Genomic DNA, 22,597 nt, shown 5'->3' with positions numbered 1-22,597 from the left:
TTTTTTTTTTTGGTGGAAGGGTCTGTGATATGTTCCACTCATTGCTATGTAATCTTCTTCTTCCCACCAAATGAGCTAGTCAAGTTGAGGATAAGAATTTTAGGGCATGAGCTCCACTGACTAGTGACAAAACAACAATACAAAGAGAATACTGACATTATAAAAGGTAGCCAAGATCTGGAGTGTACAGTCCATCAATGTGATCCAGTCAGTATTCCAAATGGAGGCAAGTAGAAGCCTATATGTAAAATCCTACTACTGCTGCCTAGCAGCTACTTAAGCTATACTTAAGCCTTCCCATTCCACTCTTGGGCAAGTTACTTAACCTTTCTGAGTCTCCAGGACTCATCTATGAAATGAGAGTGATACCTTCCAGAGTGGGGTTTGAGAAGGCTTAACAAGAGGACATTTGCACAGTGCCAGGCACATAACAAGGACTCAATAGGTGGCCATAATTTACTCAGAAAAAAAAAAAAAGGAGCATGACAGGCCTTGCATGCCTCTGCACAATGTGCTGACAATCCTTCCTATAGGCCTGGGCCAGCTCAGTGCAAAAATCCAGTATTTCTTTGGTGATGAGACCTACTGTATAAAATTTCTGTGTTGAAGGTGAGGTCTTTCCCAGAACTTAATTATTTTCTGTACTCTAGAATCTGGACAAGGACTTGGGCTTTTCTCAGAACGACTTGGTCACAGGGCTGGCTGATTAAGCAAGGAACTGTCCATGCTGAGTCTCAGCTTGGCCTTTTGGACACTCCTGAGTTAGAGACTGGCTCCAGTTCAACTTCCACCAAGACGCCATTCCTGACCCTTGGTAAATTCTTTGCCCTCTGGAATATTCCCGGTTCTGCCTGTCTCTTTGGGGCCTCTTGGGATCTTGTAAGGAAATAAAGTGGGCTCCGGAACTGTTTTCAATATTTCAAAAAAGTCAGAGGAACTGCATGTGTCTATGCGACTTTGGCTAATGCCCAATAATCATCTTTGGGTTGGAATGAATCCAGCTCTGGATGACCTTGCTCCTGTGTAGAAGGGCGGGATCGCATCCTTTAACGGAACTGGAGGTGCCTTACCCTCTCAGGACTCGAAGGCAGGGAAATAAGCCGGCCCAGCAAAACCATCTCCAATCTGGAGCTTTGCTCACTGCTACCGCGGTAACGCTGCTCTGCACGCACTCCGCGGGCCAGGGAGCCGCCGGTCCAGCAGGCCAAGCCTTACAGCTCCCGAGAATGTCCCAGAAGAAGCCCCTCCCCTCCAGTAGGACCTGCCTCCCAGCCCAAGCGGCCCAGCCAGGCCTCCGCCCGACACTAGTCCCCGCCCCTCTTCCGCGACTCCAAACTCTTCCACATGTCCACGCCTCTCTCATACGTCCCCCTATCCGAAGACGAGTACGCCCCTGGAGTCCCCGCCCCCCTGCGCACTGCCCAATCATGACCCGCGCAGTCCAACCAGCCCACTCCCGCCGGGGTCGCAGGGCGGCAGAGGCGTCGCCGGCGACCCTCTGTACCCTTGTGAATATGGCGCTGCGAGCAGTCCGGAGCGCGCTAGCTGCGGCCCGCAGCTTGCGGGCAGCCCCTGCGCCCGTTGCGCTCTGCCCGCCGCGGCCCTGGGGGGTGAGGGCGGGCGCTGTTCGGACGCTGCGCACCGGACCCATTCTGCTCTCCGGTAAGCGCGGCGGGCACGTGAGCAGGCCGGCGCCTTCCTCCCTTCGGCTCGCTCCCGGGGCTGAGCTGCACGCGGAGAACGTCGGGCTCCCGCTGCTGAGTCCCTGGCGCGGAGCGAGGGTGAGCCCTGCCCCGCGCTTCAGCTCGTTGCTGGCCTCCCTCTTCCCTGCCATGTCTCTAGCTCTTGAGCAGGCGTGAGAAAACACTAGTGATCTTTGTCCCGTGGGTAAAAAAGTGGAGCCGGCAGGGGGGCCTGCAGGAGCCGGGTAATGGTGTATGGGCCAGCTCCCGCAGGTGAGTTGGCTGCTCGGGCTGGAGAAGCTAAGCAGGCATCACCAAGGTTCTTTGTGACTTTAGTAACTCTCGCATTTGTGTGCTCTTGTGAGACTAAATGTGGAGGTCTTTACTTTGTCTTTAGTTTGCTACATGGGCCACTACTGAGAACTCCCAAGTAAAATTAAGGAGAAGCACTTATTAAAACTGGATTTAGATTTTTACTAGCTAAAATGAGCGTAATGTTGAAAACAGCTGTCTCCTAAAAACGAAAAACGAAAGATAAAGTCTTCTGGATTGTTACAGAAGTTATAACGAGTTATAAAGTCTGTATTAGCCCTTGGGGCTGAAAAAAGACCTAACTTAAACGGACTTGAAATAACTGGGAAACCTGCCCACAAATGGCTTGGCCATTTTGCTGCTTTAGCACAATTAGCGAGTGGAAAAACAGTTCTCTTTCTTTATGCGCAAATACTTGCAAGACTGACTACATTTTATAAGAACTCAGGCTGCTAATTTAGGATCATAGATCAATATGGCTGTTGTCTCATTTAATTCATTGTTTTACAAATCTGTTGGAACTGGACTTGTTGATCATTTTACTCGAAAGTTTGAAGCATAGTCAATTTTCTTTTTTATATTCCCTCAACAATTTGTGACACATTCCAATGCATTACCAACTTGAATACAATGGTACTGCATTTTTCAGACAATTTATTTTCATGTCTACGGATTTTCTTTATACTATCTCTAGCTGTTTGCAGTTGCTAGTTATCTATAGTTAAATATTGTCCAAATTATCAATGCCCATTATCTGGTTAAGCACTTAGGTTTTAATTTTTGTTTATTATTTTTAATTGACACAAGAATTGTATGTATTATGGGGTAAAATGTACCTGGATTTGTTTGTTTTTTAGTTTTTTACTTTTTTGGTACTGAGGATTTAACCCAGGGGCTCTTTACCATTAAGCTACATCCTCAGACCTTTCTTTATTTTTTATTTTGAGACAGGGTTTCACTAAAGTTAATAAGGCTGACCTGGAATTTGCCATCCTTCTGCCTCAGGCTCTGGAGTCTGGATTATGGGTGTGCGCCACCGTGTCCTGCTGCATCTAGGTTTTTAAAAGCAGATAGATCCAACTTCCAGTTCTGGTTCTACCTCTTATCCGCTGTGAGACCTTGGGCATATGGATTCAACCTCTCTGAATCTGTTTTCCTCATAAAGTGGAGGCAATACTTAACCTCAGAGTTATTGGGTGAATGAAAGGAAATAATGTAACTGCTGTACACACATTCTGTCACTAGGGAACACTGAAAAAATATAACCTGTTAAATATTAGTGAAGCATCAAATAAATAGTAAGAAACTGACCAACATTTAATGTAAAACATATCTAATGACCTGGAAAGGGAAAAAAAATCTAAAATTTTAATGAATTATAACTCCTGATTTCTTGATGCCAAAAACCATGTTTTTTCAAGGCCAGTAAGAAAGTAATTATTTACCTAGTCTGTCCTGTTGGTCCAAGGGTTAAAGGAGAATTGTATTAACACTGCTTTTAGCCTAAGTAGCATGCCTGGTTAAAAAAAAAAAAAAAAAAAAAAAATCTATGGCTAAAGACATAAGTGCCCTTAGGTGCACTGATCTTTTGAAGGCTCTGCCTCCTCTACACTGGGGTTGCTCAATTGCTCAGTGATTGCCAGACAACCTGACTCCTGAGATTATCTTCACAATCAGACAAGATGGCCAGGACAGTAGTCTCAGACAGGTCATCTATTTGTATTTGTCCAGCCGTTACTTTCAAAAGTAAGGGTTTATAACTGGTAAAATCTAAAGTTCTGAAGTTGTAGCAGGACAAGAGGGACAACTGAATGTGTAGCCGAAGATCTATATATACCATCTATGTAGCCCAGAATCCCCCTTAAGTTTTTCTTTTTTGCAGTGCTGGAGATTGCACTGAAGGCCTCACAATTACTAGGCAAGCACTCCACCACTGAGCTACACTCCAAACCCTAGTATTCTTTAAACAGCAGTAGCTACTTTCTTCAAGGGCAGGTTGACATTTGATAAAAGAATTTTAAGATGGGGCTGGGGATGTGGCTCAAGCGGTAGCGCGCTCGCCTCGCATGTGTGCGGCCCGGGTTCGATCCTCAGCACCACATACCAACAAAGATGTTGTGTCCGCCGAGAACTAAAAAATAAATATTAAAAAAAAAAAAAGAATTTTAAGAACTTAATTTATAATTGTTTCAGGAGGCCAGTTTCATTCCTTATAATTAAGCTTCAGTTAAGATGTCTTAGGTCAACTCTACTTAAAGTGGCACATTATTTTTTTTTAGGTTAAATCTTTTGTTGTTGTCTCCGACACCCCAAATATGGGGGTCTCACTTTGCTGCCCAGGCTGACCTTGAACACTAGGGTTCAAGTGATCCTTCTGCTTCAGCGTCCATAATAGGTGGGATTATAGGTGTGCATCATTGTACCAGCAAGGTAAGGCCTTTTAAAGAAACAATGCCGCTGGTTTTCTGAAATATTGGTCTTCTGTTGTAGTGCGTAAATTCACAGAGAAACATGAATGGATAACTACGGAAAATGGTATTGGAACAGTGGGAATCAGCAATTTTGCACAGGTATTGTCTTGAAATATTTTTGATAGTGTCCTCTCATATAACTTGCTTACTTTATGTAGTACTTTCAGCCTTTTTAAAAGGCTCTTGGAAGAAAATCAGAGATAAATCAAGTAAAGTGTACTTTAGTTAGTTCAGTCAGTATGTGGTATTTTAAGAAATCCTGGGTTATTGCTTAAGAGTAGGAAACATACCTTATTCCAGAAGGCCATAGGTTTTATATTGAACAGTTAAGGAAAGAAGAAAAAGGAGCAAACAAAAGTGTTGGAGGGTTGCCAGCATTTTGTGGCTACTGTGATACCCACATGGCCTAGGGCCATAAAGAAGAGGGAAAACTCAAATAGGCACAGATTAACACATAGAAACCTATTTAGTTTTTCTCTACTAATCTGCCTATTTCCACGGACCTCATAGTAGCATGGGACAGTGACTTTCAATTAGATTTGTGTAAGGGGCAAGGAAGGCAGGAGAAGAAAGAGGAAGTGGGAGGACACAATTCCTCAGATATGCTAGATGGATTTTTGGGTATCGAGAGTCACTGACTTTATCAGCATACCTGTGTACCATGGGGTGCAGCACAGAGTGTTTGGGAAATACTGTGTAAGATGCTGTCCTTGCCTCCTGGAGTTTATCCATGAAAGTCACCCACATGGAAACGACATATAAACAACAGGTGGAAGGGGTTTCCAGGTACTGCCAGGGATGGTGGTCCACTCACCTGATGGAGAGCAGCCTTATCTCCTGGAGTCCATGTCTACTAGGACTGTGGTCCACAGATCCAGTGAGTAGGATACAGCTAGAGCAGTAGGGATCATGGCCTAAGTAGAGCTGCAGAGGTGGGAAAGCAGTCTGTTAGTGCTGAGAAGAGCTAGTAACTATTTGTAGCACATAGATTGTGCTGGGGGTCACTTCAGGTGAGGGGCCAGATTTGGCTGGTGGGTGGCCTGTTGCAGTGCAGCTTCTGAATGAAGAACAGATTGCACACTTTTAAAGGGTTGAGAGGAAGACCAAAGAATCTAGTCTCCTGAGTGTAAAAATATGTTGCCTGAATTACAGGGAATTCAGTGTTTTGTCCCTACTTACTGGGGAATTTAATTTGATGACTTAAAGAGTTTTTTGTTTTTGTTTTTTAGGAAGCTCTGGGAGATGTTGTTTATTGTAGTCTTCCTGAAGTTGGAACAAAATTGAAAAAACAAGGTAAGAGTTTTTCTCATCTTGGGATGTCACAAATCATGCCATAAATTTTCATTGTCTGTCTTTACCTGAACACCTAAGCGGTTTGTTGTTTCATAAAGGCTGGGGATAGGTGGACACAGGGTTAGTTCACTGAGAGTCATTAAGGACACCTCCACTTGGTGAAACTTTTTGCCTCAGTGTTTCGAGAGTCCGAAGAGGGGCAGGGTCTCCTTTGTTTTTGTTGAGAAAGAATGTCTCACCAGAAATCTCAGCAGAGGCTTTCTCACATTTTACCAGGCAGGTCTGGGTTGTTTTGTCCTGACGAGCTGTAAGGGATGGTGAGAAGGAGAATTTTGAGACTTGATAATGAAAGGCAGAAAGAGAGGGAAATGGCTCTTAATGCCACCCTCCTTACCTCTACACGTGTGGATTGGTACTGTATAATTTTGCTGAAGTTTATTAAGTTTAACAGGCTGGGGGTCCAGGTGGCACACACCTATAATCCCATGACTTGGGAGGCTGAGGTGGGAGGATTGCAAATTTGAGGCCAGCCTAAGCAATTTAGTGAGGTCCTGTCTCAAGAATGAAAAAAAAGGAGGGGGGGGTACAGCTCAGTGCTAGAGTGCCCCTGGCTTATGCCACTACCACATACACACACACAAGAGAAGGGGGTGGGGGGAGAAATTGCCTTTTGTTTATTTTCTAGTGTTTTGAGCACCCAGGCCATTCATTGATTGTTAACATAAAACCTGAAAATGCTATGAAGATGATAATCTCCTTTTTTTTTTTTTTGTAGTGGGGATTGAATCCAGGGGTGTTTGACCACCTGACCATTGAACTACATCCCCTGCACTTTATAAAAAATATTTTATTTTAAGACAGGGAGTCATCAAGTTGCTAGGATTACATGTGTGTGCCACAGGATGCTAATTTCCTTCTAAGCACTATTTTTAAAAATCCCACAAATTTTGATGATGTATTCTCATTATCACTTATTTCAAAGTATCTTTCAATTTCCCATCTGATTTCTTTGATCCACAAATTATTTGAAAGTATGTTCATTTTTAAATATTTGAAGTTTTTCTAGATCGCTCATTATTATTAATTTTAAACTTAAATTTGTTGTAAGTAAAGGAACATACTGTGTAAGATTTTAATTTCTGAAGCTGTGACTTACATTATGGTTCAGCATATGATCTTAGTGTTTCATGTGTACTTAAAAAGACTGCATTCTTTGTTTATTGAATATCTTAGTTTGGGCTATTGTAAACTGTACCACAGATGAGGATGCTTATGAGTATCAGAACTGTATTATAGTTTCTAAGTTCTGGAGGCTGGAAATCTGAGATCAGGTAATAGCATGGTTTGGTCTGGGTGGGGCCTTATCTGGGCTGCAGATTGCTATCTTCTGGTAACCTTATAAGGCATAAAGAAAGGGGGTCCCTTCTATAGGAACACTTAGCCCATTCCCAAGGGTTCTTCTTGCCAGAGGCCTCACCTTATATCATGGTGGGGTAAGGGTTAACTTTCAGTTGATTGATGGTACTGTTTCAGTATTGATGGTACTGTTCAAACTGTCCTTACACCAACAAATCAACTTCCCACTTAACTCCTGGTTAAGTAGAAAATTGTGTGGATGGCTTCTGAAAGATCTGCATTCTAAGCTGCTTTATAGGGAAACACTTCATTTCAAAATCTGGACCTACTTTCTTCAGTTTGCTATAATCCACATTCACCGAGTAGAACTATTGATCATCAGGGCCCAGTTTGTTCAGGGTTCTGGGTTATTCTTGTCCCAGCTGACTTTCTTTCCCTTTCTTCACTGCTTGGAACCACACATGCTGTTTTCAGAGGTTTAGTCCATAGATGGCTGGCTCCAAGCAGAACTTCTTGGTGGAAGGGTATGGAGAAGGAAGGTTGCTCAGCTTGTGGCAGTGGGAAGCAGAGAGAGTTAGAAATAGTTAGTTATATGCACTTTTAATAAAAGATTCTTAGTCTTGCTGATGAGTTGATCCATTTGCTGTTTTAAAAAATGGCCCCTTTTAATTTTTTTAGTTATAGTTGGACACAATACCTTTATTTTATTTATTTATTTTTATGGGGTGCTAAGGATTGAACTTAGGGCCTTGCACATGCTAGTTGAGTGCTCTACTGCTGAGCCACAACCCCAGCCTGAAAAAAATGTCCCTTTTTATCTCTGGTAAATTCTTGTTTTGAAGTCTACTTTGATTTTTTTTACAATACTGGGATTGATCCCAGGGCCTAGGCAAACACTCCACCAATGAGCTACATGCCTAGCTCTTTGTTCTTAATGATGCTATGCTAACTTTCAAGTGTGTTCCTTGAAGACGGCTTATAGTTTGGTCTTATTTTCTTGTCCATCTGACATCTGCCTTTTGATGATTATTTAGTCATTTTACTGTAATACTGATATATTTGAATTTAGGTCTTTGCTTTCATTTTGTCCTGTTCTTTTGCCTTTCTAAATTTTGGTGTTGGATTTTATTTTTTCCATTTTGTTTTAATTTTTTTTTTTTTTTTTTTTTTTTTTTTGTAGTGGGGATTGAACCCAGGGGTGCTTACCACTTAACTATATCCCGAGTCCTTTTTAAAATTAAATTTGGAGACAGGGTCTTGCTAAGTTGCTGAGGCTGGCCTCGAACCTCCTGCCTCAGCCTCCTGAGTCTCTGGTATTATAGGTGTGCCACTACAGCTGGCCTCCACTGGTTTTTAGAGTATACCTCTTTGTACTGTTCAACAGTTGCTCACAGTATGTCATATTATCACAGTTTATTTAGAGGTAATACATCACTTCACATAGCATGTCAGACATTTAGGACAGTGACTTTCCTGTCCATTCATTGTGCTGTTCAGTGTTCTGCATTAACAGATGCATATGCTCTACAACATGGTATTATAGTTTTTGCTTTAAACAATAGAGTGCCTTGTATAGAAATTAAGAAGAATGTGTTTTGTATTTATTCATATTTACCAGTTGTAACACCTTCTCTCCTCACTGTAGATTTGAGGTGTCATCTTGTTATCACCTTCAGTGCAAGAAATTGTATTTCTTGAAGTGAGGATGTGCTTATGCCTCCTTATTTATCTGAAAATGTCTTTGCTTCACTTATTTTACTTTTGGCCTTTTATTCTATAGATATACATAAAGATGAAATTCACTGGTATATTCATATATATATATACACATAGATTTTTCCAATCTTTTTAAAAAGTTTTTATGTTTTTTAGTTATACATGACAGTCTATTTTGACATATTTATACAAACATGGACTTTATCTTATTCTTATTAGGATCCCAGACTTGTGGATGTTGAGATTCACTGTGGTGTATTCACATAAGTACATAGGAAAGTTAGGCTAGATTCATTCCACTGTCTTTCCTATTCCTATCCCTTTGCACCTATTCTTGAAGGATATTTTTGCTTTGTATGGAATTCCTGGTGACAGATTCTCCCTCCCCTGTCCCCAGGGCTTCATAGTTTTCATTCCATTGTGGCTGGCTTCTGTTTTTTGGGATGAAAAGTCAGCTATTCTGTCATTCTCCTTTGAATATCAAATTTGGAGATTTATTTTGGTCATTATTTCTGCTTTTATTTTTTTCCTAATTCCCTCCTCTTGTGAGTTCAGTTGTATGTTTGTTGGATCATCTGATATGTCCCATAGGCCCTTTTGGCTCTGGTAACTTTTTTTAAAAATATTTTTCTAGTTGTTGAAGGACTTTATTTTATTTTTATGTGGTGCTGCTGAGGATCGAACCTAGTGCCTTATGCTTGCTAGGCAAGCACGCTACCACTGAGCCACAACCCTAGCCCCTGGCTCTGGTAACTTTAGCGTGGTTAATTTTGGTTGATTTTTCTCTTCACCTTCATTGGTCCTTTCTTCTGTTGTCCCCAGTCCGCTATTAGTTCTCTGTGTTGAGTGTTCTATTTTAGGTATTAGACTTTCCATTTCTAGAGCCTCCATATAAAATTTTCCATTGCAAGTATTCCTCCTCATATTCCCTCACTGCAATAAAGACTGTCTCTGAGCAACTTCCTAAGAGCTACTTGAAGTTTCTCTGCTAATTCCAACATATGGGTTATTTTGGGATCCATTCCTGTTAATGCCTTTATCCTTTTACTGTGATTCCATTCCTCCTACGGTTTCAGCCCCCAATTCCCAGCCACTCTGGCAGCTCTACACTCTCCTCTGACCCCTCTGCCGAACAAACTGTCTCTTTGCATGTGCAGTCACACTGTGTGGGAGTGAGATCTCACCTAGTTTGGTACCTTTCTGATTGCTCTTATATAATGTGGTCTGATATGGGGTGCTTCAGCATTACTGGAGCTCCTAAGGTTTTTTCTTTTTTCTGAGACATAGTTACTCAAAGAAAATTGAGTTTTACTGAACATCATAAACACATCTGGTATTCAGATAAAATCATCATTTGTTATTTTTGGTGTCCAGGACAGATAGGCTCACTTTACTGAGGGTATTTATACCTTCTAATAGGAGTTATGAACATGACAAAACCTATGTTTTGTTTTGTTTTTCCAATTAAAGAAATTAAAGTTTTTTTTTTTTGTTTTTTTTTTTTGGGGGGTACTGGGGATTGAACCAGGGATACTTTACCTCTGAGCTACATCCCCTGCCCCTTCTTCTTTTTTCTTTTGAGACAGAGTATTGCTAAGTTGCTGAGGCTGGCCTCCAACTTGTGATCCTCTTGCCTCAGCCCCCAGGAGCTGGGAATACAGGCATGTGCCACTATGCCAGGTGAAATGTAAAATTTTTAAAAATCACGATTTTAGGAGAGATGACCATTTCTCCATATTTTGTATTTTCAAGTCTTTGACTTGACGTTTAATATTTAAAATTTTTTTTCTCCATTTAGATGAGTTTGGTGCTTTGGAAAGTGTGAAAGCTGCCAGTGAACTCTATTCTCCTCTATCAGGAGAAGTAACTGAAATTAATGAGGCACTTGCAGAAAACCCAGGGCTTGTGAACAAATCTTGTTATGAAGATGGTAAGTTGTTTCTTACATTTTTATCCTGATAATCTAATGAAGTGTGTGTTAGTAGCAGTTTTCTCCATTTTATAAATGAATTGAGCTCCTCCTCTCCCCAATTTTCCTGTCAGGAGCATGCAGCCAGTAAATGGCAAATTTAGGATTAGGTTGTGGTTCTTTGCTTGCCATCTCACCCTTCTTTCTGCTGCTTTTTGATGCCTTTAACTGCAGCAGGTACAGTATGGGTCTATCTTTTGTTAAAGAAAGATGTACTTGGCCTTACATATTTGAATCCTGTATTTATAGTTTTAAATGACAGTTGTTCATGCTTCTTATAATCTAAGAGTTTTAAATTTTATCATGGTATACTCTATTCTGGCTGTAAATTCTTTCTAATTATAATATACAAATATATTAATTCTTAGTGCAGGAGAATCACAAGTCAAAGCCAGTCCCAACAACTTAGTGAGGATCTAAGCAACTTAGTAAGACTCTGTCTCAAAAAATAAAAAGGCTGGGGATATAGCTTAGTGGTTGAGTCCCCCTGGGTTCAGTCTCTGGTACAAAAAAAAGTTCCATAAATAATGTATTATTTGTGTACATTGGATTAATTCAAGCAATTGATCTAGTATACTAGAGGCACTCGGAAATTTACATATTGAATGAATTTGACCTTTTAAAAAGATAATTTGGGGGCTGGGTTGTGACTTAGTGGTAGAGTGCTTGCCTAGCATGCATGAGGCACTGGGTTGATCCTCAGTCACATAAAAATAAAATAAAGATAATGGGTCCACCTAAAACTAAAAAATAAATATAAAAAAAAAAAAAGCAATTTGGAATGTAAGCTTTTTGTTTTGGTTGCAGGTTGGCTGATAAAGATGACACTGAGTGACCCTTCAGAACTAGATGACCTAATGAGCGAAGAAGCATATGAGAAATATGTAAAATCTATTGAGGAGTGAAAATAGCACCCTAAATAAACTAGTGTGGAATAATTGCAGCAGTTGTCTTATAGAAGACTTAAAAACTATTCTTAACAATGCTACTGGAAGAAGATACCCCTTAACTTCCCAATGACTGCCAATAAACACAATATGCATCTTTTTTTACAATTCCTTATGATTTTTAGAGTAGGCACTAGGTTGATATCAGAATTCATGAAATTATCTGTGGTAAAAATACTTATAAAAAAGTATGTAATTCAAGGATAATCTTGTTATAAGCCTAATATAATACTGTAATGTGCTTACATCCATCCCTGGATCTGGGTCAATATACTTAATGATCTTCCACTTGAAAAAAAACTGGACATAGAGGAAAGTGTGTGTTGTACAGTGTCAGAAGAACAATACTGTCTTAATTTTATAATGTACTGCATTCACTGGTGTTATTTTTATACACTGAAACAGCAGCTTGCAACAAAATAAGAAATAAAATATTCAACTTCATTAATCATGTTTTTTGTTTTGACATTAATATTCCATTTAGTGACTCTGCTATTATTTATGAAAATGGTCCTTTCAACTTCTGCAAAGTCTTTTTTTTTTTTTTCTGTGGTGCTGGAGATCAAACCAGGGCCTTGAGCAGGCTAAGCATGCACCATCTATCACTGAGCTACATCCCCAGCCCTGGAAACTTAATTTTTGAAAAAAATATTTAAGCTATAACAATGAAAGATTTAAGGGAAATTTTCCTTTTAGTTACAAATCAGTGTTTTTCGGAAGTGAAAATTTAATTGCTTGATAGCATTTAACACTTAACTTTTGTCGTTTTTCATCATATTTGGTTAGAAGAGGAAAAACAAGGGAAGGAGGAAATTTTGATCTGCATAGCACATGGTGTCTTTAAGAAGTTAAACCATATTCAAAGGTTTCCACTTCAGTAATAGGAATAGAAGTGGACATGGTGGAGCTTTATGGGCTCAGGCGTTGACTGACTGAATACTCTTGGAGCTTAAGCATATTTAGAGTACCAAGTGGTATTTTCAGATGACTAACATAGCATATACCCTCCAATTTAGTCAATTGTAAAATGCTGACTTGGGGCAGGGCAGGTTATATATGTATAAATAAATTTATATGCATAAGGCACAAGCAGACACCTCCTCTATTTCCCCTTTTACTACAGGGAAAAGGACACATTTAGTTACTACCACCTGGTGGTAATAGCAAATATGAGAACTTAGAGAAACTGGGTGGGTAAATATAGTTTCTTTGCTTCTCAGCACAAAAATCATTATTTTCCAAACTGTGCTTAAGGCCAAGTGTGCCTTATCAAGGAAGTACCTGAGTCCTGAATGACTGTCTCCTTCTCTCTCTTATGAAATTACCAGGTTAATTAATCTGCTTTGGAAATAGGGATGAATAATAATTATAGCGAAGGTGATCTAATATATTACCTTTGATCTTTACAACCACCAGAGTTAGGTAGGACTATCCTTTATGTCCACCACTTCAAAGATAAGAAGGTGATAGAGATAAGAGATCTGTCAAATATTTGGGTGGTGATGGTAAGGGTTTTCATCTGTCTTGGTCTACTTTTCGACAGTCCCTTAGCTATGTTAACTACAGGTTGAGCATTCCCTAATCTTAAGAAGATCCAAAATGTTTCAAAATCTGGATCTTTGTGAATGCTAACATGATGCTAAATTGGGAAATTTCACATCTGATCTCATGTGATGGAAGGCAGCCAAAATGCAGGGACACTAAAAATACTCTTAAGATTACCTTCAGACTATGTATAATGAATATCATGTTTAGGCTTGGGTTCTATCACCAACAATCTTATTATGCATATGCAAATATTCCAGAATCCAAAGAAACCTGAAACACTTCTGGCATTTAGGACAGGTGATACACCACTATATAAAAATACTTAAATGGGAATGGGGGTAGGGAAGGGATATTCTAACACTAGGAAGCAGAAATGGCCAATCTTGACTATCATTTCTGAAAGAAGTGGGCAATCACTCCCATCCCTTCCTAAGGACACAAACAACTTTCAAAGAGCAGAAAATAGAGCAACTTGTTTTTTTTTTTTTTTACTTAACTATGAAGCCAATTTCATTGTCATTAATTTGTGACACCAAAAATAGACTTTTGTTTTTTGCCTTACCATGGTAGGCAAGAACTCTACTATTGAGCTACACTCAAGACCCTCAAAATCCAGGCTTTGGCCCTTCAAATTGACTAAATTAATAGAATTTTATTTCCCTGACCTCAAACTCCTCTAAGGTTTTGGCCTTAGCAGAGCACCTTAATAAAGGCCTTGATAAATGCTTTCTAGTAATATGAAATCTTCAGAAATGAAGTAGGTTGCCCTGTGTTAAAATTTTTCATATCACCCACCTCTCAGGTGCTTTAGAGGCTTACAGCATCAGGCTTTAGTGACACCACTAGAGGGCACTCTGCACAGACCTGGTATGGAAGTGAGGCTCGTTTTTCAGACCAGTACAGCTCCATTCATCAGCACATCACAATTTCTTATTCTTTTCCCCCAAGTTTTGCTGTTTTTCTGGGGCTGCTTGTAAGAGTACAGCCCATCCTAAATTTAAAAAAATACACTTAAAATAGTGTTTTTTAGGAGTCTGGGTATGTCATTCCATAGTAGAGTGCTTACCTAGTATGTGAGAGATCCTGGGTTTGAACCTCAGCACTGAAGGGGAAAAAAAAAAAAAGTCCTAGCTATAAGTGTCTTCATTACTGCTCAACAGTCATGTAGTTTTTAAGATCTAATCATACATGCCTTCCATCTCAGAGGGGACCCTTTCCATTGGGATTAAATTCTTCTGTGCAACAAGGCTTTACTGTTGAGCAAGTACCCATCTGTCTTCCCCCGCTTCTTTAAATAGATTTTATTAGAACATTTTTTAGTTTCACAGCAAAAGTCAGTAGAAAATAAAGTTCCTATATACTCCTTGTCTTTGTCTCTCCTGCACACCAAGATTTTCCTAGGTCCACTCATAGTTTTGTCTTTGAAACATCCCTTTTGCTAGAGTTCTACTTGTTTTTGGAATAATCATTAGTTAATTACTCTCCTTTAACATTTCTGATCAATTATGCTTTCAGGCTTTTGCCTTCTGGATTTCAACAGTAATTACAGAAGATTTCAAACAGGGGCATACAGGCACACTTACTATGAAGGAAATCAGTTTCCAGATCTTTAAATTTTCACATGTACCTAAGAGAATGTCCTTTCAGTAAAGTTGTTTAATTAGTGGTCATACATTAAATTTAGTTAAAGACTTTTGGTAACTCCCCCCAAACTGAGAAACACCTGCAACCACTGTTATTTGGGAGGCTGAGGTGGGAGGAACTCAAGTTTGAGACTATCCACAAGACCTTGCCTCAAAACAAAAAAGGGCAGGGGATGTAGTTCAGTGGTACAGCACCTGTGGGTTCAATTCCCAATGCCATAAAAGCAAAAGCAAAACAAACAACTGAGAAAGTAGCTTTATGACTGGATAACAAATCCTGCTAGTCAGGTGGATCCAAATTCTGTTTTTAAGAAAGGTGAAGGAGGACAAGCAAATTGTCAGTTGAAAGAACATTAAAATATTTTTTGGTTAATGATTACTATGTGAATTTTGATGTAAAAAGTTTTTAAGTTTGAGACACTGATTAACAAAACTGCTTCCATTTGCATCTTCATATTTTTGTTAAGATATCTCAACTGACATTCATGAAAAAATGTAATTATGGCTGAATCTACCTCATTTTAGCAATATAATACATACACATACATACATTAATGGAGGAGAGGAAAAGCTTTGTCCATTTCATTCTGATACACTTCTAATAATATTTTTTGCTTAATATTTTACTAAAATATTTGTCAACAGAGTGGGAATAAAGAATTATTAGGAAAAATTTAACTGTTTAGCCTGTGACCACCTTAGGAAAATTGTTTCCTTTTCAATTTATATATATATATATATTTTGTTGTTGTTGCTGAAAGCTATAACAGACTTACTTAAAGTAAGTCTTGACTATAAATATGTTAGAATAAAGAATAAAAATAGTTATAAATTTAAGGAGAAAAAGCAGTGGAAGATTATTCACTGTTTAGCTAGGTTATTCAGACATTTTAAAGTAGATGATTGATAGGTATCAAATTGCTATTGAACTTGGATTACTTTTAATTTTTTTTTTTTAAAGAGTGTGAGAGAGAATTATTTATTATTTATTTCTCGGCGGACACAACATCTTTGTTGGTATGTGGTGCTGAGGATCGAACCCGGGCCGCACGCATGCCAGGCGAGCGCGCTACCGCTTGAGCCACATCCCCAGCCCTTGGATTACTTTTAAGAGTGATAGATTTATATATATGTGTGTGTGTATATAGATATTATATATATATAATATATATTTTAAATTAAAAAAACCCTAAAAAAGTAGTTATTTTAAAAGAGTACTTGGTTCCAACATCATAATGTAACATACACAACATTTATTTCCATAGCTTTACATGTTCTTAAATCAATGCTGTAGGTTGCGGCTGTGGCTCAGTGGTAGAGTGCTTGTCTAGCGTGTGAGGCACTGGGTTCCATCCTCAGCACCACATAGAAATAGGTAAATAAAGGTATTATGTCCATCTACAACTAAAAACAAAATTTTAAGCAAAGCTTAAAAATACTGCTGTATATTCTGTACAAAAGCAGTAATACCTGGCTATCTTTCCAAACGCCTTTAATCTCAGTGGTAAAGAGGATTTAGACGCTAATGTTCCCCACGGCAGGGACATTCGCTTTCGGAGCCCTAAAGCTGAGGGGCCTTGGACTCAGACTCCAGGAGCGCCGGCCCACGGCTCAAAGCCTGACTCCAGGCAGAGGTTCCCGCCCCTGGGTGCACCCTCCAGAGCTCCAAAGCACCAATGCCACAGGCGGGCAGCGGAGGGGCGGTCTGCAACGTCGTCAACCGACTGCCGAGTAAGCACTCAAGGGTGGCTCTTCTTCCATTTATATGCCCACGTCACCAGAAGTTAAGTGTCAGTTGGTACTGCTTTAGTCAAGGAAAACAAACAAACAAACAAAAAACAAGGAACCCTCCCATGGGCTGCATCACCCAGGCACAGGTTCTCCGAAGGGCAGTGGCAGAGTCGCCCAGAAGGGACAGGTGGCAAAGCGTCTGGCATCTCCCAAACGCCCTGGAAGACACGGATAGTCGGCTCAATGTCGGCGATAGTGGTTGGCAAGCTCTCTGCCGGAGCAGTGGTCGCGTGGGTTTTTGACCGGAAGCCGGTCCCAACGTCCCGGCTGTCAGTCACCGCCGCAGGGTACCTGGCACAGCCGACTGGGCTACCGCCGCGGAAACCAGGGACCTTCCACAAGTCGGGAGGCGCGCGGCCGCGCAGAGCCTGTCGGGAGCACGCACGCCTCACGCTCCCGGCTTTGTTGTACGTCACTTCCGCTGCGACTAGAAGTGGGCCTGCCCCCAGCGCGGCCGTAACCCAGGACAACGGCCGGGTGGCAACAAACTGTGTCGCTCTAACCCGCCGGCCGGGACTAGCTGCTCCGGGGCCTTCCATCCTGCCTACTCCCTAATGAAGGTGTGAGCGGCCGCGTCCCCGACCCAGGGGCAAGGCCCCGGACCCTTCCACGGGCAGCGGAGAGAAGCCCTGCCCCGTTCGCAAGGAAGCGACCCTCAAGCAGAGAAGCAGAAGAGAGGTACTGCGGTCTGGGACTGGACCGGCGCAGAAGGGGCGGGGCAGTGGGAGGAGCCAGCGGCGGGCGGAGCCCTGGGCGAGGTCCGGGGAGGAGCTAGTGCGGTAAGCCCGGCCCTTGTGAAGGAAGGACGGTGGTCTAGTGGCACGGAGGAGGCGGGCCGGCCTGGGAGGAGGAGGGTCTGTGCGGAGAGTGGGGTCTGCGGGCGCTGTGAGGAGCTGCAGCCGGCCGGGAGCTGACGGGTCAGGTCCCACGTGGGCTGTGTGTCTTGGCTTGTGCTTTCCCCTGTGCAGTGGGAGAGCTCTGGAGACGCACGTCGCTTTACCGTGTTAGTCCCGCGTAGGCACTTAGTGAATTAAAGATGTGAGTCGAAAAGGCGGAGGAGTTGGAGTAGAAAAGGTCAGATCTGGAGGATGGTTGCAAAGACCCCGCTCCTAGGAAGGAGTCTAGGATTAATCCCGGCATCTGTGCCCCGTAGGCATATGATAAGCATAGGCACAGTTAATTTACACGGGAAGATAGTATTTGTAGTTGAAAATATGAACAAATTGTGCAAACTGGGAGGTGCATGTGTAGGACTTTGGGGCAGAAGCCCAACTACTGTGTTCCAAAACTATTTGTAAGTTAGACTGGAGTCCCATTGGCATTTTTCTGTAGAATCTCTTACCAGAAGGGGATGCCCAGGCTTTTTTAATCGGTTCATATGCATGAAGCAGAGCCCTATATTAAACTTAATTTCTATCCTGGCTAACAGTGTTTATATTCGTATATTTATTCATTCATCATACAGACTGACAGAAATTAGACTGGCTGAAATTTTAATGGTAGATTCAAGGTTCCTTCAAACTTGTAGCTTCTAAGAAAATGAGGTCTAGAAGCAATGAGTGTAGAGCCAGTGAGGAGTTGGGGCAAGGTGGTAGGGAGTTTTGAGGAATTACAGACTGCTTTTCACTTAAATACCCTGAGTTTTGGCTTCTCTTTGCTCTTCAACATTTTTCCCACTATTAATAGATTAGGAATGTGTCAACCAGGTGCAGGAATGTAAGGTAAGGCATTGTAATCTGACTATATTGACAAAGGTAAAATATGGCATGTTCGCTACCACTCATTTATTTTGTGCAGTCATCATTAATCAATCACACAACTTTTTTCCTGCAATGGTCAGGTTTCAAGGTCCTTCTCAACTATAGGTAGCCACTGGTTGTTTGGCATTGATAATTCTTAATCTATTCTTCATTCTTCATATAGACAATAAATATAAGAAAATTAATAGATTAATATAAAGAAACACTCCTACAACTCTTGGTAAAGTTTTTTTTTTTTAAGTTAGAATTACCTAAATTAATGGATCTAAAATCCTGTAGATGATATTTAGAAGTGTAGGCCAGGCAGTCGTGAGGTGAATTTGTAGCTGGTTTAGTAATTAGTAAATGCTCAAGTGGAAGGGATCCACAGGGTGTTACCCTTCTTTCTTTTTCAACATTTTTATCAGTGATGTAGATGAAAAAGATACAGCAGGTATGCTGGTCAAATTAAAGGAGTTTAAAGCAGAAAGGAATGTACAAATTCAAGGATCTCAGAGTTAGATTCTAAATTATCTAAGCAGATTAGTTGATGGTCCAAAACAAAGAAGGGGAAATTTTATAAAAATCTGATATATTTGGAGGCTATATCTAGCTAGAAAAAAGGAAGGAAAGAGAGAGGGAAAGAGAAGGAGAGAAAACAAAAGCATGAATATAGAGCGAAGACTGGGACTGTAAACCTTTCATGGGAAAAAAATCTTGAAGTTGTAGTTGACCTCACTCTTAGTGTTAATCAAGATTCGGATATAGATGGGCCTGGTGGTGCAGTCCTGTAATCCCAGAGTCTCAGGTGGCTGAGGCAAGAGTATCACAAATTCCAGGCCAGCCCCAGCAACTTAGTGAGGCTCTAGCAACTTGGTGAGAACTTGTCTCAAAAAAAAAAAAAAAAAAAAAAGTGTGGGGGGATGTTGCTGAGGATTTAAGTGCCCCGGGTTTAATCATCAGTATAAAAAGAGATTGGGATATAGCTATTTATTTATTTATTTATTTTTAGTGGTGGTGGTGGTGCAAGGAATTGAACCCAGAGTGCTTTGCCATTGAGCTATATCCCCAGTCTTTTTTATTCTTGCTTTTAAATTTTGAAATAGGATCTAAAGTTGTTGAGACTGACCTCAAACTTGAGATCCTACTGCCTCAGCCTCGGGATTATAGGTGTGTGACATTGTGGCAAATATATAGCTTTAAAAAATCTAGCTATATTTTTTTGTTTTTTTTTGGGTGTGTTTTTAACTGGTATTTAATATTTAATTAATAGGTGTAGATTTCAGATCAAAGGGAATTAGGTTTCAAAATAAGTGCTTCTAGTCAGACCATATTTGAAGTATTACCCTCATTTTCAGGCACTACATTTTAAGAAAGATATTGATACACAATTGTGCATCTTTAAGATGTTGAGGAATTTGAGATGTGTGTCTGCAGAAATGATAGCTTACCTCAGATATTTTCAGGACTGTTATTTGGGAAGAATACCCAGAACCAAAGGGCAAAATTTGCAGACTTGCAGATGTTTTAAGATTATTCTTACCTTGAAATTGTTAGTGGAATGAAAAAAGATACTTGTAAAGTAATGAGCTCTAAGTAGTACTTAAGCAGAAATAATTAAGCTGAATTATTATTGTATTAGTTTTCTGTTTTTGCCACATTCTCTGTTTAGGATCTCTCAAGGCTGAAGTCAAGTGTCAGCCAGCCTAGGTACTTAACTGGAGGTCCTGCAGAAGAATCCACTTCAGAGACAGACTGTTGACTGAATTCCGTGTCTTGCAGTTGTAGAACTGAGTTTCCCACTTAATTCCTCATTGTCAGCCAGGGACTGCTCTCAGCTCTTACATGCTGCCTACATTCATGTAAACCCTGTTTTCCTAATCTCTCAATTTGAATCATAGTATCTAGAAATTCTGTGGTGATGGTGTTAGGCACTTGTTAAGTGTTGGTTGTCCTTCCTTCCCTCGAGCTTACCTTTTTCAGTGTAGTTTCCTAAGAAATGAGACTCAGCTGAGTGCCTGGTCTTGTAGCAGCCCAGCATCTCTGAAGGCCCCTCCTACATTTTGGCGATATTACTGCATTATGAGTATGCACCTCAAGGTAGAACAGGACACTCACAGCCCTCACGCTTGTGAGCCAGGATTCCAGCATGTGACTTGGTTTACACCGGTTAGATCCTCACAATACATGCAGTGACAAACGAATAACAAGAAGTGGTCTTTTGCAGTGGAGTGAAAGAAAATTCTATTCTGATGACAGCAGATGCACTTGATGCCTTAGGGCTGGAGGTGGCAGAGTGTTGGGTTCCATTCCAAGTGTCTTCTGAGAGCTGAATCCCTGACTTAATTGTATTGAGTGATGTAGTTGGGCATTGTTAACAAACTTACAGCTTCATAGTTCTGGCTCTGTGACACACTCCTTCCCTGGGGCCATCTAGTAACCTTTGATAATTTTTCTCTTCTTATTATAGACCAGTGAGGATTCGGTGTCTATATCTAAGGGCCCCAGCTAATAAAAATTTACACTTCCAGTTTGAGGTCTCAGATTCCCAGATAAAATAACAGTTATGTAAGGATAATGTGTTATATTTATATGCACTTCATAGTTTATAAAGAGCTCTCGGGAATTAGTATTTATTTATTTGGTTGTTTCATGGTGCTGGAGGTTGAATGCAGGGCATTGTACTTGCTAGGTAAGCTCTTTACCATTAAGCTGCACCCCTAGCCCCAAATGTAAATTTTCATCTTTAACTCAAACTGTTTCCAAAGTATGCCTTTCCTATTAGCAACTGTCTACATTTGCTAATATATTTTTAACCTTTACTAATGTGTTAAATATGCTGTTACTCTCATTATGGGTTTCCTTTTTTTATTTTTAAAATCATTATATAGTAAAAGTGATATTCTTGTTGCAGAGGTCTTATGAATTTTAACTTGTATAAACACCAATCTCAATACCATCACTATAGTTATTTTTTTTTTTTTTTAGAGAATGACATAGGAATGGAACGTGCACTCCTATATACTATACAGCATACAGCATAACTTTTTGGGACTGGCTTCTTTTGCTCACCTTACTATCTTTAAGACTGATGAATGTTTTACACATATAAAGAGTCTGTTTCTTCTTATTGCTGAGTGGTGGTCCATTACATGGGTGCACTACAATTCCTTTGCCTCTTGACTCACTCAGGTACATTTGAGTTTTTTCCAGTTTAGAATGATTATGGATGGGGTTTTTGGAATACCCGTGTACAGATTTTTGTATGAGCACACTTCTCTAGAATGGAAAAACAGGAATAGGAATTCTGGGTAGTATCATGAAAGTATGTCTGTCTTCTTTTATAAGAAGTTGCTGAATGGTTTTCTGGAGAGGCTATGCCATTTTGCATCCCCCCCCCCCCAGCATTTTATAAAAATTCTGGTTGCTGTAGGTGGTATTTTAACCATCTTAATGTAGTGGTTTTAATTTGTATTTTCTTAATGACTAAGAAAATACTGTCTTTTCATGTACTTATTTACCTTGCTTAATATCCTTTTTGGTGAAGTGTCTGTTAAAGTATTTTGTCCATTTTTTACTTGGAAAATTAATTTTTAAATTTTAATTTGTATTTCCCCCCCATTGTTTGCAGAGTTCTTTACATATTCTGGATAGAAGGCCTTTGTCAAATAAATGATTGTTAAATAAATTTTCCCAATCTGCAACTTGGTTTTTTTTTTTTCATCCTCCCTCCCTCTCTCTCTCTCTCTCTCTCTCTCTCTCTCTCTCTCTCTCTCTCAGTATTTTTAGTGGTAGTTGGGCACAATATTTTTATTTATTTATTTTTGTGTGGTGCTAAGGATTGAACCCAGTGCCTCACATGTGCTAGACAAGTGCTCTACCACTGAGCTACAACTCCAGCCCTTTTCATTCTCTTAACAGAACCTACAGCAGAACAAAAGTTCTTAATTTTGATGAAGACCAATATATTGTTCTTTTTCTTTTATGGATCATGCTTTTGGGGTCATGTTCTAAGCACACTTAGCCTATCACAGAGAGTCATGAAAATTTTCTTCTAGAAGCTATGTAGTTTTCTTATACTTATATTTTTGATCCATTTTGAATTAGTGTTATTTTTGCTTATGGGTGGT

At 40.2% G+C, this 22,597-nt stretch overlaps 2 protein-coding genes across 4 annotated transcripts in view; both read left to right on the top strand.

Annotated features, from left to right (window-relative positions):
- Nucleotides 1–567: 567 nt before the first annotated feature.
- Nucleotides 568–14,395, top strand: GCSH (glycine cleavage system protein H; the record flags this gene model as incomplete). 2 transcript variants are annotated; one of them, XM_081273123.1, is made up of 5 exons in its annotated part: nt 1,428–1,662; nt 4,485–4,564; nt 5,695–5,758; nt 10,629–10,760; nt 11,607–14,394. In XM_081273123.1, the coding sequence occupies 5 exons, from the start codon at nt 1,428–1,430 to the stop codon at nt 11,702–11,704; spliced, it is 609 nt and encodes a 202-aa protein (XP_081129249.1). In that variant the 3' UTR covers nt 11,705–14,394. The 2 variants fall into 2 exon arrangements, with proteins under 2 accessions (XP_081129248.1, XP_081129249.1); XM_081273122.1 differs by lacking the exon at nt 4,485–4,564 and having other exon boundaries at nt 568–1,781; nt 11,607–14,395.
- Nucleotides 14,396–17,268: 2,873 nt separating this feature from the next.
- LOC308637074 (uncharacterized protein C16orf46) overlaps nt 17,269–22,597 on the top strand; it is a 32,033-nt gene continuing 26,704 nt past the window's right edge. For both annotated transcript variants that reach the window (XR_014019546.1, XM_081273121.1), the window contains exon 1: nt 17,269–17,406. The gene's annotated coding sequence lies outside the window, so the exon portion shown is untranslated. The remainder of the gene's footprint in view (nt 17,407–22,597) is intronic.

The sequence above is a fragment of the Spermophilus citellus genome, assembly GCF_964194105.1.
Source record: "Spermophilus citellus genome assembly, chromosome: 18".
NCBI classification, from domain to species: Eukaryota; Metazoa; Chordata; class Mammalia; order Rodentia; family Sciuridae; genus Spermophilus; species Spermophilus citellus.
The sequence above is the reverse complement of the archived record's forward strand: the minus strand, read 5'-3'. Positions and strand labels throughout refer to the sequence as shown.